Source organism: Glycine max, chromosome 17 (assembly GCF_000004515.6).
Source record: "Glycine max cultivar Williams 82 chromosome 17, Glycine_max_v4.0, whole genome shotgun sequence".
NCBI lineage: Eukaryota > Viridiplantae > Streptophyta > Magnoliopsida > Fabales > Fabaceae > Glycine > Glycine max.
This window is the reverse complement of record NC_038253.2, coordinates 5,666,412-5,682,640: the sequence shown is the minus strand read 5'-3', so window position 1 is coordinate 5,682,640 and position 16,229 is coordinate 5,666,412. Positions and strand designations below refer to the sequence as shown.

At 33.9% G+C, this 16,229-nt stretch overlaps 2 protein-coding genes and 1 non-coding gene across 3 annotated transcripts; all 3 read right to left on the bottom strand.

Moving 5' to 3' along the window:
- Window positions 1-925: 925 nt before the first annotated feature.
- LOC100795604 (protein MULTIPOLAR SPINDLE 1) lies at window positions 926-4,679 on the bottom strand. The gene is made up of 10 exons (XM_003550635.5): window positions 4,249-4,679; window positions 4,107-4,164; window positions 3,882-4,028; window positions 3,722-3,790; window positions 3,434-3,513; window positions 3,246-3,300; window positions 2,772-2,885; window positions 2,358-2,550; window positions 2,152-2,222; window positions 926-1,934 (listed from the first exon to the last, which is right to left on the bottom strand). Exons 1-10 carry the CDS (start codon window positions 4,399-4,401, stop codon window positions 1,750-1,752), a joined length of 1,125 nt encoding a protein of 374 aa, XP_003550683.1. The 5' UTR covers window positions 4,402-4,679; the 3' UTR covers window positions 926-1,749.
- Window positions 4,680-6,049: 1,370 nt separating this feature from the next.
- On the bottom strand, window positions 6,050-12,447 carry LOC100781275 (eukaryotic translation initiation factor). Its single transcript, XM_003549487.5, has 9 exons — window positions 11,963-12,447; window positions 10,545-10,616; window positions 10,023-10,118; window positions 9,509-9,706; window positions 9,138-9,235; window positions 8,355-8,442; window positions 7,932-8,282; window positions 7,593-7,838; window positions 6,050-7,496 (listed from the first exon to the last, which is right to left on the bottom strand). The coding sequence occupies exons 1-9, from the start codon at window positions 12,143-12,145 to the stop codon at window positions 6,459-6,461; spliced, it is 2,370 nt and encodes a 789-aa protein (XP_003549535.1). The 5' UTR covers window positions 12,146-12,447; the 3' UTR covers window positions 6,050-6,458.
- Window positions 11,201-11,304, bottom strand: LOC113000021 (small nucleolar RNA snoR103). The gene has a single exon (XR_003265294.1). It is a non-coding gene; the product is annotated as a small nucleolar RNA snoR103 (small nucleolar RNA).
- Window positions 12,448-16,229: the final 3,782 nt, after the last annotated feature.

Sequence of the window (16,229 nt, the reverse complement as noted above, 5' to 3'; positions counted from 1 at the left end):
TTACCATGCATTCATATAGTTCTTTAAATTACGAAATTATTACATTTTCTTTAAGATATGTTTGATTTTACAAAGATTTAAAAAAAAATGCACAGTACGTGGGTGTTTGATGTTGCTAATGAAGTATACTTGCTATTTCTCCACATACGCACCATCAAATGATTGTCTTTTACGTAAAATAAAATGAAACTAAGATTGGTGGAATTATTGGTATTTTTAAATATATTTTGTTTATATTTATTTTGAATGTGACTCTAATTTTTTAGTTTATACCTTTTTTTTATACTTTAAATAGGTTAAATTTGAAAATTAATTAATTTTTCTAGTGGCACAAATAAATAAATTATTCAAAATAATCTAAAAAGTCTATTTTTCTACCGGTATTAAACTCGTGCAATGTAGAACTATACTTTTAACATGATAATATTCTCTACTTATTTTTATAATTCAATATAAATGTGAGAAAAATTGTTTATTTTTTACATTTAATTGCATTTTTGTCCTTGATTTTAAAAATTTTGATAAATTTTATCTATAAATAAATTTGACACATTTTATCTTCAACTTTTGAAAAATATATGAATAAAAAAAGTTGGGAGAAAAAATGTAATATGTTAGGAATAAAATGAAGAGATAAAATTCATAAATTTCTTTAAAATTATTATTAAATTATAATAAAAAAATAAAAATATATTTAAACTTATTTTTTATGATTAATTTTATATTTTTTTATATAAAATAATTTTAAATTATCATTTATCTAATATACATTATCACATATGACACCAAAAAAATTTACACATATAGAAAAATTTGATATCACATTTTAATCTAAAATCTTAAATTTTATGTTTATAAGTCTTTTCTTTTCTTCACTTATATAATGTTTAACTTGTTATGATTTATAGCCAAAGTATAATTTCACCTCACATTTGTATTCCAAAAGTTCATCTTTCTATTCCTCGTCAGTTAAGAGAGGAAACCTTTCTTCTGCCATTGATGCTTTGTGCTTCTCTCAGAAATCAAGTTCTGAAAGTTCTCATTCTCTGAAGGTTTCACCTTCTCGATTCAATTTTCACATGGTATCATAGTTCCTTTCCTACGGACTAGGGAGCTCGGATCTGCTACTGCTGCGCAAGATTGTTTGTATCTGATTCTCGGTGTTTTTCTCTGCTGTTTGATTATTGTATTCTTCATATTCAGGTGACCATGGTGAATCCGAATCCGATTCTGGACCCTTCAAGCCCTTTCTACGTGCATTCAAACGAAAATCCTGGAGCATTATTGGTTTCTTCTCCCCGTGTTGGAGATAACCACCATTCTTCTTGGTCAATAGCCTTGACTATGGCTTTGAAGTCAAAGAACGAGCTGCCTTTTGGTGATGGAACTCTTCCTTCCAGGAGGAAGAAATTGGACCTTAGAGCTAGAAAATTCATTTTTTCTGGTTTCAAGTCAGGCACAAAAGGGTGTGTTTTGTTTGATCTCAAATTAATCAGAATTTAATTAACCCGATGATTAAGAAATAAAAATGTAACCTTCTTTATGATGTATTCTTTAACTTGCTATTTAATAACAATGCTCTGCTTTTTCGTCAGTTTAATTGAAATGATGGTGATCCATCCCTGATATTTTTTGTTGACGAAATTATATTTACACTCAACCATTGTCTGAGATGTACAAATTATAATCCAAAAACATGCACTAACAAGCTAGGGGACGCCAAGAGCAAATGCTACTCACCATGCATGTTTAGCGAAAGAGGCAATTAATGATATCCGGTTTAAGCTTCAGAAACGATGAGACACCGCCAAGTTGTTTTGCCAATTCACCTGTGACTCGGTCCATATAAAGCGCATATAGTCCATTTCTGCTTTCCAGAAGTTCTAATGCTTTTCTTGCCTGGACAATTGATGTCACCCAATCTTCAAGGAGCACTGTAAGTATCATTGTAACCACTCAGTTAGCAAGAATAATTGATTGGTACGACAGAAATGGAACAAAAATATACAGTAGTAGTTGAGAAAAATGCTACATGCGGCAGACTTAAATTTGTTTTGGGTCATAGAAATCAACACTCAAGATGTCAATAAAACTTAAGGTCGGAAACAATATTGTAGAGTAGTAAACATCAGTAGAAAGTATGAAGCATACTGTTGTCAAAATCTTCAGCTTTTGACCACTCTAATAAGTAATCCGTCACCAAGAACTCGATAAGCTGGATCCTGACATCCCCACAAATAAAAATTAGACCCATGTTATGTCTTCAAAACCATTATTCCTTTCCACAAAACCTGTATTGAGGTGTTATGATTTATGAATCTGGAGATTATACTGATGTGTTTTTGCTAAGAACTTACATTATGAACATACTTTCATGCATGTGAGGAAAGCCATCATCAAAAGGATCAGAGAAAAGCAAACGCTCAGCTAGTACCAAAATTCTTTGACAAACTGCAAGAATTGCCCGCTGACCAATATAAGGCTTACTTCCAAGTTTACGGATCAAATGTTGAATACAAAATTGAGCATTGGTTCCCGTGTGTTGAGACCCTAGAAGATTAGAAGTTGAAAAGGGAACGGCAAAAAAAAAAAAAAAAGACAGTAAGCCAATGAGTAGAATGATTAAGAAATAAACGATTATAATTGGTGAAGGCGCGAAGCTACAGAATAAAAGTCACAAAATGCGACAATTTTACACTCGTTTACGGTCTCACACATTAACATACAAAGTAATCTACATTTTGTCATAATCAATCTCAAACTAGGTATACCATTTTCTGACAAGGACGAGCACATCTGCCTGATCAAACGTGTAACTAGGCTGTTGATAATTCCTTCAACAAGTTCCAGGTTCCTTCCCATAGATAAAAGATTCTTCAATGTAACTTCAGGAAAGACATACAAATTAATCTTCAGTGTGGGTTACATGTGTAATTCATATGATGATGATCCATATAACGAAACCATAAAAATCAAAGCTAAACATAGTATAGCTCAAGAAGTAAAATTTGATGTAAGTCGCTTATAACTCAAATTACTGATTAAAGCTCATCAGAAGCTTTTAGGTGAGAGTGGAAGATTGACCTTGGGCTTGCATGGATTGAATGAAGTCTTTACTAATTAAGAAGATTGTGAACGCCACCCAAAGTTCGAGTTTCACAGAATTTTGATATAATATTTTCATTTGTTTAATTAGAAAATAAAACGTAGGAAAAGTTCTTCAATTAGTAAAAAGTACAGAATACCCAATATAAAGTCCACAGCTTGATGTGCCAGATTTGCAAACTTGGAATCATCCACCTGCAAAATACATCAACACAGTGGGTCAAAAAGAATTAATTGTTTACATTCTATTCAATAACACCAGTAATTGTAAGAACTCTATTACGAACTGCATCATTTAAATGTTAAACGGATAGTGAAGCATCCTGACCGATGATACAGAGTCACAGATTTCCACGAGAAAATCAACGGAGGCCCTAAGCTGCTCTGTTTCATCCTCCTCAATTAAACCTGCAGTATTAGTTTCAAATTAGAAAACAGATTTAGTACAATTCCATTCACTTCACATCAAAATTCCCAACTTCATCTTGACCTAATTTAAAAAAACCACCGTTCTAATTACAAATTATGAAATACAGTACACTGATAATCTGAGTATTACCACAGTCTAATACTCATTCGTTTATAACTAAAAATGCTATTAATTAGTAATAATTACCTAAAGAATTCCGCTGCTGACTTGAAGAAGAAGAAGAACCTACCCTTCTCCTCCTTTCCTTAAATCGCACTACAGAAAGCAAATTCTCAACGTCAATTCAAAAGCATAGTGTCGTGAGTCGTAACAAAGAAGATAATAATGATGATGATGATGATAAAACCTTGTCTTAGAAATCTGCGTCGAAGGACATCGCTAAATCTGTTGTCAAAGGCAGTTCCATGATGCTTAGGGCTTAATTCTCCGAAATTGTCGAAGAAATAACACTTACAAGCAGCACTCTCAGGGAAGAGATCGCAGTGCGAAGCATCTACATCCAAAAACTCAGAATCAGTTCGCCATTGCACGTGAACACGAGTTTATAGGAGAGAGAACATAGAGACCGAACCTTGAGCGTCTTTGAGATCTTCTCTGAGCCTCAGGATCTCTTGCTTTCTTTCCTTAGCCTGAGAATTCGAACGGGAAACAATAGCGAAGAGTCGAAGGCATAGGCATTAGATTGAGAAGAAAACGAAGGAAGCGTTTGGAACCTTTCGCTTCCAACGGAGAAGAGCGTCAGATTGCGAAGGAGATAGCGCACTGGACTCCTTTACGCTTTTCAAAACCTTTGATCGCAGAAGCGATATCGCCAACGCAAGCTTCAGCGATTCATCGCTCCTTCTTGCATCTTCGTTCTCTGCCATTTACTTCAGTTCAGATAAACACCATCCAAATGAAAAAGGCGCGAAACGAATGAGGGTGTTTTATCTTAAAAAACGAAAAATAAGAATACCAAAGGACTCCGATAAAACCAAGGACCGATTTTTTTTTCAGTATTATCAGAAGCATGGATGTCTCTTATCCATTGGGTAGACTAATCTCACTCCCAATATACACCTGTTGCTCAAAGAAATTCTACAAACAATAAAAATTTAATACAAATTTTTCTATTAAATAAATTATTTTCACTCATAAACATAAGTCCAACGAGATATTAAAAAATTAATTAATATAACATCACTTATTATTTATTTTTTCTTTTTTAAACACATCCTATTATACCTATCACACAATACATACATTTATTTTCACTCACAAAAAATATTATTTTTCTATTTTTTTCTTGAATAGAGTTTGATATACATCAAATTTTCCAAATCATGTCAGAGGGGTTGTTCACTTTTTTCATTTGATTATAAAGATAGTGTAGTCTGATTTTAATCTAATCGTATTCAATATTTTAATAATTGGTTTTTCAAAATTGGATCACTTTATGAATTATTTCATGTGCTTCAAGAGATTGACTTTTTTAAAAATACATGCAAGTATCACGGGTTCACCTAATTTATGAACATGTTATCTTTGGAGTTTTGTCTTAAAAATAAGTGTTCCTTTGAATAACAATTGAAATATCTCTTATTGAATTAAAATAAATTCGACGGGATATCACAAAATCTTGATACATGATGAAAACTTTACATTTGTTTTTCTACATTACATTTTGTTTTGGTATTGGGCAAAAACTTTTACATTTGTTGTTTGCATAAGTTTTAAAATTTTTAAAATTAATTTTCAAGTGAATATAATTGATTTTGGGAGAAGTAAAAAATTGTTTATTGTTTTCTATTGTAAATGTCATTTGCAAAACGAAAGAAAATATCACTACATCTCTATATACTAGCAACTCATACAAGTCGCAAAAGTGTCACATCTCATGCATAAAAAAAAATTACATTTCAGTTTTGAAAAAAAGATTGAATGTGAGATTTTCAAAAATAATTCTAATTTAATATTCAATCAAAACCAATTCATTTTAACTCCTTTTAAAATATTATTCTCAAACGTGAATAAAAAAATTATCTTTATTTAGTCATTCTTTTAAAATTAATTTTGACAAATATAAAACAATCAAATTTGGCATCTCTAATATTAATTCTTTCAAATTTAATTTCAACAAATCTAAAACAAACCACCTCTAAATATATTTAAAAAATAGCACTTTTGCATTAAACCACAAGTTCTATACTTAATTAACCTTAAATAGATTAAAGAAAATATAAATTTTGCATTAAATCACAAGTTATATACTAAATTTTACCCTGAACTTAGCTTTGAAAAAAAAATAAACCACTTCATTCCAAATTTAATTTTATAAGGTAATTCAAAATTAAATTTACAAACACGACCAAATAATATCTATGATAAAATGGGATTTGACACTTCAAAATTAAATTTAATAATCCCCTCTGATATTGTTGGGACTTGAGACGTTCCTCCTATCCAGAGGAATGAAATAATTGATGACATGCACCCACACAAAGCAGAAATTTAAACCTTTAAAAAAAACACATGTAAAAGTAACGACGATGATATTTATGAACTGACCAGGTTAACAATTACTCTGTCGAGAAAATAAAGGGAAAAAAATGAAACTAATGAAGTACAAAAGCATTTGGACCCCCGGGTGGATAGGCCATTCTCTTGGCACATGATTAGCCAACTGAAAAACAAAATCCTTAGCTTTATGGTTTGAATTTTCCCTCAATCAACAACCTCTACGACATCAAAACAAGACAAAAGAAAATTATACAACTCGAGAAAATACCTGATACTGGAAGCTCCCACTTTTATAACATACTGTAATACAAAATGCTCTAAAAAGTGCGAGCGTAAAGGATAGGGAATTTGAAAGTTGTGAAACAAGGCAGAGATGTTCTTTCAGTTACAGAGATCGGTATTCTCATGCAAACTCTCATCTGATTCAGTTGAACAGACTCTGGCAGGCCTCAATATCAGATGCTTGTGCATCCAGCACAGCTTGCCCAGATGCAGAGGTAATTACCTGCAACGCAGAAGAAAATATTGCTTTCTGGAACCGGTCATCCTCCACCTTCTTAAGGATTTCTGTCACCACCTTAAAATCCAAACCCCCAGCCAAAACTAGTTTCCCTATTATCTCACCAAAATTATTTGGTGCTTTAGGTAAATCTATGCCGATATCATCCAGCAGAGAAGCAAATAACATGCACCCAGTCCCTATGTCTCTGGCTGAAAGAATCTTCTTAATGAACAGATATTCAAAAAGATTGGCAACAGGTTCAGCGCATGGCGGACTTTTATCTAGAGCAAGGGAAATAGCTTCCTTGACAAACTCAGGGTAATAAGCTGGAGCTTTTAGTTCCTCCACACACTGTAATGCCTCGTCCAAAAGCCGGACATTGAAATATTCTTCCAGAAGAGAAACAGTTTTACGCTGAAGTTCATCAAAATTCAATTTTGCAGCTGGAGGTTGTGGCTTCTCAGCGGGTATGGCAGAAACAGCTTTAACAGGTGAAGGGATTTGAGGTGTGGGTTCAGCACTAAAACCAAGGTTTGGTGGCCGAGCAGCAGAAGGAGCACCAGCTCCATGCACCAGGGCACTGCTTCTCCCACTTATAATACCACCACTACCTTGAGGTAGTAACCTAGAGTTAACAGTGGATGTCTTGGAAAGAAAGGGAGACTGGCTATGTCCTCCAGTTTGCATGCCTGACATGTCTCCTCTCGGCATTGATCTTGTCTTAGGCATCTCCCAGTTGTCATTATCAATTCCAGGCATCCCAGGCATCCTCCTGGTCCCTGGCATCCCTGGCATCAAACCACCTGTACCAGGTCGAGCAATTGGGAATCCTCCTGGACTGGTATTTCCTAGAGCGCCTGAAACTACACGGTTATTTCTCATACTTGCAGTGGCACCTGGACGCAATCCAAGATTTTTTTCTGCCTCTGAATGAATTTCAGTGATGGTTTTGGCTTTCACCTACATGAGTAAAGATTAGTACTTCATTAAAAAAAAAAAATTGAAGTACCTTCCAAAATTTGAGGCATAGCTTATTTACAAAATGTGTAAATTTACCTCTTCACGTCTTGGAATCCAGTTATTAGAACGCAAATCTAGAACATCACGAACCATAAACCGCAGCCGTGGTGCAAGTTGGGGATTGGTGCTCAATTCTTTCAACCGGATAAAGTACATATCATTTATGCGCCGTGATTTTGGGCTTTCATCAAGCTGCTTACCAATAGTGTTGAAAAACTGACATATGGCTTCAACATTTTCCTCAGCTGGACAGACCTTGATGTCTGGAGGTCCTAAAAGCTCCTGTTCCAAGTATCAGTCAACCATGCAGATAAGTGCATACTCCCAAACCAATAGGAAATTATATCAAAGTCAAGTCTCAAGTCCTGATTGAACCTGAACAATGTGATGAACAATCTTTTCGGGAACCATTTTTTGCTTCAACAGCTCACCAATTAAACGGATATTTCCAAGGGTTCGAATCTTGACAAGTCTTTCCTTGTCCCGTCGCTCCATCTCCTGGTCAGGGGCAGTCATCTGTCTCAGTTCTTCCCTCAGTTTATCTGCACCTTCAAAAGCCTCCTGGCAGATATTCAAGAGTACTCGCTTAAAAGTGATTTCTTTCCCACCAGGCTCGTCAGATGGGAATGGAGGCAGCTTTTCATTAAGATCAGAACACAGCTGAGCATACATGGGGCAAAATGTTGGTTCCAGCACTGCCTTATCAAATATCAGCGAAATAACTCCCTGCATTTCAAACCAAGTCAATTAAGAACAAAGATATGAACAGAAAAATATTTTTAACACAATAAAATGAACCTTCAATATGTCGGCTGATGTAATGCCAGAATCGATCAACTGACCCTTCAGGAGATCAAATTTCTCCGGAGTCAACTTATTTAGTATTCTGCATTGAAATGGTTAACCATACTTGGTGTATTAGTATCAGGAGCCATGTAATTTTGAAGATTCTTAACAGAGTTACATGAGTGAAGGAAATACAAAAAATGTTCAAAAAATACTTCAATCTCAGTTTATACAGGAAAAAGAATAGATACATCAATCTTGTCACAACTCACAAATATTGAATTATGGTTATTTTTCACAGATTTAACTCCTATGTAAAGTGAGAAATTTTAAGGATGTATCTACTCTTGGTTTAAGAGGGTTAAGTTTTTGAAGTGCTTTAATTCAAATCTAATTCAAATCAACAGTAGACACACCTTACTTTCTCACCTTATATATTTTATCAATTTAGAGGAGCCAAGTCCACAAATAATATAGCATATCCCACAAAATGTTCTTCATTACAACTTGTTACATTTACTTGTCAACATACTTTTTTGATGCACTCTTTATTATTGGGTGAAATTCATAAGACCTGCCTAAATCAAATGGGACCTGTATGAAATTCACCAAATAATAAAGGGTGTGTTGAAATATGTTGCTTGTATTTCTCATTTAGCCATTAAGAATACCGTAATGATTGTTAAGACCTAGGAATGCATGACCATCCAGGAATCTACAAGAGATTAAAGTCAAGAGGATATCCCCATTAAACTATTAACAACTAACAAGTACTCGAAAATAAATATATATTACCCTTTAACTGTCTTTAAGACGCGATCCTTGTCAGAGAGAGTTCCCCTTCTAGCTGACCATGGCACCTCAGCCTTGACTAGTGTCGGAGTAGGTCCTCCCTGAATTAATAGAGATAGAAGAAATAAAAATAAAAAATAAGATAAAACACTTATCCATTGTACACTATGAGAGAACCATTCAGTTCCACCTATTAAAAGCTCATAAAACTTTTACTTCAAGGAAATCCTTTGTTATTATAATGGTGTAACACTTTCTTGTTTAATCACTTTAATGATAATGTAAAGAGTTTTACACTGACACTGGATCAAATTTAAAGATATAAAACATTAACTACAAAATGGATATCATGCATTTCTGCCAATTATTAGTACCCCTTGGTTAGAAGAGATTTGTGTCCTTGCAAACTGAGAGTTCAGTTGGTCTTGACGATTACTAGTATTGCCAAACTCCCTATTCTCCTTGAGATTATCCCAAGACCTCTCATCTGCATTACCAGAAAGTTGGCCAGATCTTCCACGCCAGTCACGATTATCTGGCTCAGTATATCGATTTTGAAATTGCTGTGTGGGCTGCAGAATATAGTATACACATCATTAGACAAAATTTGAATAGTTGAACTTATTATTTTGATAATGATCACAAATAAATTCATAAAAATTGATACAATTTAATTGAACTAATCAAAATAATAAAAAAAGCAGCATCTTGTACAAACATTAGACTATTTCCATTAACTGATCACTGATGAATTCCTGTAAGATAATAGTATGTTCACCGCCAAAAAAAATAAACTCTAATAAACTTCATCGATCACTTTACCAACAGGATGAGGAGGAATAGGGTCTTAGTTAACAACGACATAAATACAAGACAGAACGCACTCACGTTGTTTTCTGGGCGGGCCCAACTTTGATCTTCACCAAAAAGTTCAGCTTCAATATCTTGTTTGATCTTTAAAACATCATCGAGGATCTCAACACCCTAAGAGTAAAAAGGTTCAACAGTCAGACAAATGATGAAGCATAAATATCAGCTTAGATGTCAAAGGAAGTATTAGTTGCAAAAACTGGAACACATGGTTTTTCAAAAGAAGTTGCCTAGAGAGAAGAGACAAAAGATATTTAAAAAAATATGTCAAACATTTATCAAGAGGCATAGAGAATAAAGTAGGTTGTCGAGAGAGTTCAATAGAAAATTTGGCACCTTCTATTTAAGTAATGTGAGTAAATTAAAACAATACAAACACAAGGCAATCTACACACACAGGCAATGTTGATTAGTCACAATTTCCAAATTAATAGGAAAAGAATCACATGTAAAGCAGAAGATGGAATTAAAAAAATATCCTTCGGAATAAGTATAATTAATTAGCAATAACATTTAAACAACAACAACAAAAAAAATTACCTCTTTAAGCTGTAAAAGCTGTTCCCTTGTGTATCGCACACGCTCACGGCCCTCAAACCGAGCATCTCCAGCCTATAAAGCCATAAGTTTTTAGATACAAATTCCTTGACATATACAGTTAAACCATCACCATTCAAGCAGATAAATTCAGAAAAGTACAAGATGGGTCATAGGTAGATGCATAAGATCATAAGTAGTGCTAAAAGAAAGGTAGAATTCAATGAAACTAAGTTCTACACACGAACATCACAGTTAAAATAGTTATAAATAATTGTTTTTCAGACATGTCCTTCATGAACTACAGTGTTGATACAACATTATACATGTACTCTTCTCTATAGGCAACCAGTGGATCCAACAAACTCATTTATATTGTTATGTCAACGGATTTACAACACAACCAAAAAACAGAACAACTGAACAGATTTGTGGCCTTTGCAGCATTGCCTTCAGAACAAAAAAGCATAAGACTTATCACAACCACTCAAGCACCGTATCCAGGAGGTGGAAACACAGTGCCAAACAATACTAGTCACTGTGAAATGTGGATGAATGCCCCATTAAGAAAAATGCAGAGACCAGTGTACTAAGAAAACGATATCAGATCCTGTGCCACAAAGAAGTTGACACATTCACCAGAATTGTGAAATGAAGTTCAATGTATGTGGGACCTTTATGGGTAACTTGAAATTCAGTCAATTCCACCTAAAGCCAACATATTGCTTTTTGTCCATATTTACAGCAGGTGCACACACTTAGTGCCCAGCCAAGAATTAGGACATTCGAATTCAGTTTGCCCTTTGTCTTATGCCCTTAACTTGAATACTTATAGACAGTGAAAAAAAAAAAGACAGTTTTTTTTTTTGGAAGGCAAAAAAAAAAAAGACAGTAACAACGAGAAATACATTACATCTTTATTTGTTTTAGTTTCGGTTAGTCGATTCTTCTGAAGGTTTCTCTTTACGTTTAAAATGGTGCCAAAAAAATTAGTTAAGTAATTAAATTCCAAAATACACCACCAGCAAATCCAGACAACATTCAAATCTGCGTATTGGACAAACAAACACACACACAAAAAAATCCCCGAGTGTCAATGAAGACCAAAAACGGATTATTTCCGAATCCAAACTTCAGCACAATACACCTCACCTCAAATTTTAAACTTTAAAAAGGAAAAAAAAAAACGTCACATTGAGCCTCGGTGATATTCATCAAGTTAAGAATATACAAAAGAAAAATATTTAAGAAACACACATAATAACAAGCTATCACAAATCAAAATAACGAAAGAAAAAAAAACACGTATTCATGAAACAGAATCCATCCAAGCATCAATCGACATAAAGCAAACAGCAAACATAAAAAAAAGGGCGAATTAAAGAGGTAAAAAGGCAGATCCAGGGAAAAGGGATTGATACTTTGATAGAGAAGGGAGAGGGAGCTCCAGCGTGGGGACGCAGGAGAGGAAGATCAGCGGAAAAGGAGCCAAAAGCAGGGGAAGCAGAGGACGAAGAGGAGGAGTCGAATCGAGGAGCGAGGAGCCTGCTGCCTCTTCCACCACCGGGCCTCAAGCTCAACACCGTTTGATCACTCTGCTGCATAATACCTCGCGATGCAATCTTCGCCGTCCGATTCGATACAAACAACAAACAAATGGTAACGGATTCAGGCGACGCTGAACCACAACAGCGATAAAGAGGAGAAGCGGAAGGAGAAGAGGGAATAGAAGAAGAAGAGAAAGGGATGAATAGATAGATAGAGAGAAAAAAGGATTGGGATTGGGAGAGAGTACGCTAACGCTAGGTATTGGATATTTCTCTCTCTTCTGCGGAGTGAGAAGAAAAGAGAGTACTGCGTGCGTGAGTGAGTGAGAAACAACGGAGGGGTGACAAAAAACCCTTCTTAGACGAGTTGTGTTATGTCGTAGCCTACCGTATCTATACGTATTTCAAATCTCGCCCAATATTATATTTTAATTATTTCTTCGGACACCCCAACAGAAACAGGAAATTGACATTTGCCCATGGTCGGTTGTTATTACCTTATTATCTTCGACAGTACTTGGAATTGGGATTATTGAGGACATAATTTCGTTCTAATGAAATCTAATCACCGAATCATATAAATACAAAAATATATTTTTGCCTGTCTCTGCCTCTTTGTATACTGAATTTTTTTTTTTGAAGAAAAAGTCTTTGTATACTGAATAGTATATAGTATATACCATATATCATATAGCATATAGTGTTTTTTGTCGAAAATATAGATGGATATACACGCAGGCATCCAGGCTTAAATGCGTGTGGGCTGGGCGGCCAAGCCACGGCCCACTGTAGAGATATAACGAGAAGAAGATTGCTCTTTTTGCTTAACAGGTATATTTTGTATTTTTATAATAATTTCAAAACAAATAAAAAAGTAACTCAATGTACCATTACAGGTTTAGATTTTTTATAATATTTTGTATTTTCATAAATTCAAATCTTAATGCGACCATTGTACCCCCAAAAAAAAAAGAGTTAGTTATTGGCCTCAACTCCTTTGCTATTGGTCCCTATTAAGGGGTTAACAATATTTTTTTTACTTTTTTCATGAAAACATGATTTCATTATACGATGAAATTGTGTTTTCGTTGTTTTTTTCAGAGGGTGCAAGAAAAAAATAATGGAAACATGATTGTGTTACAAATTGTACAACAATTTTGTGTTTTTTGTTGCTTTCTAAATGGGATGCAAGAAAAAAAAATCATATTTTTGTTATTTTACGAAGGGGTACAAAAAAAAATAACGAAAACACAATTTTTTTTACAATGAAATTGTGTTTTCGTTGTTTTATGAAGGGGTGCAAAAAAAATAATGGAAACACAATTACGCTGCACATTGTACAATGAAATCATGCTTTTCATTGCTTTCTAAAAGGGATACAAGAAAAATAACACAACAAAATTGTGATTCTACTATTGTTTTTTACCCAAAATGGGACTATGCTTTTGTTTCCCTCTTTTTCTTCCTTTGAATAGGATAAATTTGATGGTGGTGGTGAAGATCTGGGTTGATGGGTCTAAGTTGATGCATATCTAGGGTGTTTGATCATAGCGACGATGAAAACACGCAACAATATGAACAAATATGTAGGATCAAGGGGTTGCACAATGTTGCAACGGCGTGGTGGTCGAGAGTGGCACATGCCATTGTTGGAATGTTGCTACAACAACATTGGGGTCGCTAGTTCAAATATGGACAGAGGAGGTGACGGTGATGGCGTCGTTGGTGCAGTGGTGATGGGTTGGGTGGGGTGAGAAGAAGGCGAGGGGAAGAGGGAGGGTAAGAATGTTTTTTCTCATATTTTTAGGGGCCAATAGCAACTCCCCACAATCAATAATTTCATCCTTAGATAATTAGAGAAAAGTAATATCAATTTTCTTATCTTCTAACACTTTTAAATTTGTTTTAATCTTTTCATCGTCTGGAATTGTATTGTATTGATTAAACTGAATTAAAAAGGAAATGTGTAGACCAAAACAAATTAAAAATATATGTATAATGACTAAAACAAGTAGGTTTTAGGTGTAAAGGCTAAAATGTAAAGATTGTATAACTATAGGAACCACCACATAAGTAAACATTGTTATTTTTTAAAGTGAGAAAAGTATACTTAATATAAATAGAAAATGGGTGGGGTTGTGACTAACCTGCTGTTAATGAAATTTGAATGAATTTTTTAATATTAATATTTATTTTCTTCTATTTATGGTAATTTAATCATGCATAAGAGTACACTTTATGGTTTTTGATTTAGCTTTATGGTCAAGTTTGAGTTTGAGTTTCAAATTATGCTTGTATTGAATCAATTTGTCGGGAAAATTATGAGACTAACTTAATTGAAACCTCAACCAAACAACATTGGACCTTTTAACTTAACATGTGATATACCAAGTTAACCCTTATTGTATGCCTTGAAAAATAAGTACCAAACTAGAGGCCACAAACACAAAGATATATTATCTCTTACCATTTGGATAACCACCAAATAGCTTAAGTCTAAATTCTTTTAGCATTTAAAAAGAAAGTCTTAACACACTTGAATGAACTAGCCATAAAATTTCGTTGGACAATCTCTAAGTGTCTGTTCCTTTGAGTGGAAAAAGAATGAAAAAGAAATAAAATAAACAGTAAAATAAGATAAAATTTACACTTTTTCACTCTAATTTAATTCAAAACTTTTATTTCAATTCGTTTTCTTTTCATTTATTTTCACTCTATCAATATAACATTATGGTGTCCAGCACGAGGCTCAGTAAAACTCTTCCAAATGTCCTTGTTTTTTGTTTAGAGTTGAGCTTATCGTGAGGTGTATTTGAAATTATTCTATGGGTTTGGATAACCATTATGATGAAAATTCTTTGTTACGATGGCCGCTAAAGACAATGACAAAATTGAAAGAACAAATGTGAAGATTGTTAGAACAAAAACATAAAAGATGTGTAGCTCCTAAAAAATCTCATGGTTTTGAAGATAATTGAAATTTTAAGAAATAATGATTTTTGAATGAGTCGACATGCAGAGAATACATGTATCCAATGTGGTTTTAGGCTTAAATCTTATAAACTTAAATGACAAATTTTGTTTAAATTAAACTTGCGTCCAACAGCGTTTAAAAGTAGATTTCGTCCAACGTTTTATAAAATACATAACGTCCAACACGCTAGCTAAAAGAATTGTATCCAAAGCTTTACATTTCCAATTTGGTGCCTATGGTTTGAATCATGTTTATCTGATTCTTATAATTACCTTTTTTTTATATACAATATGATCATTGTCATGAAACCACTTTAATGTTGTTTGTTTAACCATGACATATTATTGTTCATTGAACTTCCATCCCCTGTCCTTGACGACATATTATTCACCCTATTGTTTTGTCTACCCCAACCTTCCAAAAATTCCCATCCACCACCACCCAAAATAGTTGTCGTCGCAAACTAAATACAAGAACCACAACTCCATCAATGTCACTCATTCATGGGTTACACCTGAAAATTCACATCTTCTAAGTTTTTCTCTCTAAATAATTCCTTTTTCAATGTCATTGACACACCCGGTTCCATAACCCATGTGCTATGGAAAGTCACGTCTACAAAATTCCACCGTGAAAAGTCATGTTCGAACGAACAATGCTAACGGTAATTCTATAACAATTTTTTTAAAAAAATATAATTATAAAAATTAAATTGACATATTTTAAACTACAGGTAAATAAAAAAAAAGTGTAACTATATGGTAAATGTATTTTAACCAACATTATTTTGTTGATGTCAAGAGGATAAATTTCACATATAGTTCGTACGTAAATCCTTGTTCTACTCTTGTCACTGTCCTTCATTTTGCAATCCTCCTCCTTTCAACGCGTGTTTTAAAACCGTCGTCGACATTCACTCACCGCCCCTCTTCACTCTTTATTCTCTCCAGGTGGACTGCTCAATTCAGCTTCCTTCCAAAACTCTTCAATTCAAGTTTCTAGATGCTGTAGGAACATAGATGCTTACATCAGTTCCACTATCAATTTTTTTACCCCAAACATCAACACAAGTGATTGAAAATTGAAAACATAGCATATAATGGGACAAGATTTATGCCTAATCTTAATATGTATCTTTTTTTAGTTATAGATTTTTTAAAAAAAAAT

Excerpts from the sequence above, each read along its gene's own strand:
- LOC100795604 (XM_003550635.5), bottom strand. The coding sequence starts at position 4,401 with ATGGCAGAGAACGAAGATGCAAGAAGGAGCGATGAATCGCTGAAGCTT. Across the intron at positions 3,514-3,721 it reads TCAGCAGCGGAATTCTTTAG|GTTTAATTGAGGAGGATGAA; the intron begins GTAATTATTACT and ends CTAATACTGCAG. Across the intron at positions 1,935-2,151 it reads AGCTGAAGATTTTGACAACA|TGCTCCTTGAAGATTGGGTG; the intron begins GTATGCTTCATA and ends TGATACTTACAG.
- LOC100781275 (XM_003549487.5), bottom strand. The coding sequence starts at position 12,145 with ATGCAGCAGAGTGATCAAACGGTGTTGAGCTTGAGGCCCGGTGGTGGA. Across the intron at positions 10,617-11,962 it reads CCTCTCCCTTCTCTATCAAA|GCTGGAGATGCTCGGTTTGA; the intron begins GTATCAATCCCT and ends ATGGCTTTATAG. Across the intron at positions 9,236-9,508 it reads AAATCTCTTCTAACCAAGGG|GGAGGACCTACTCCGACACT; the intron begins GTACTAATAATT and ends CTATTAATTCAG.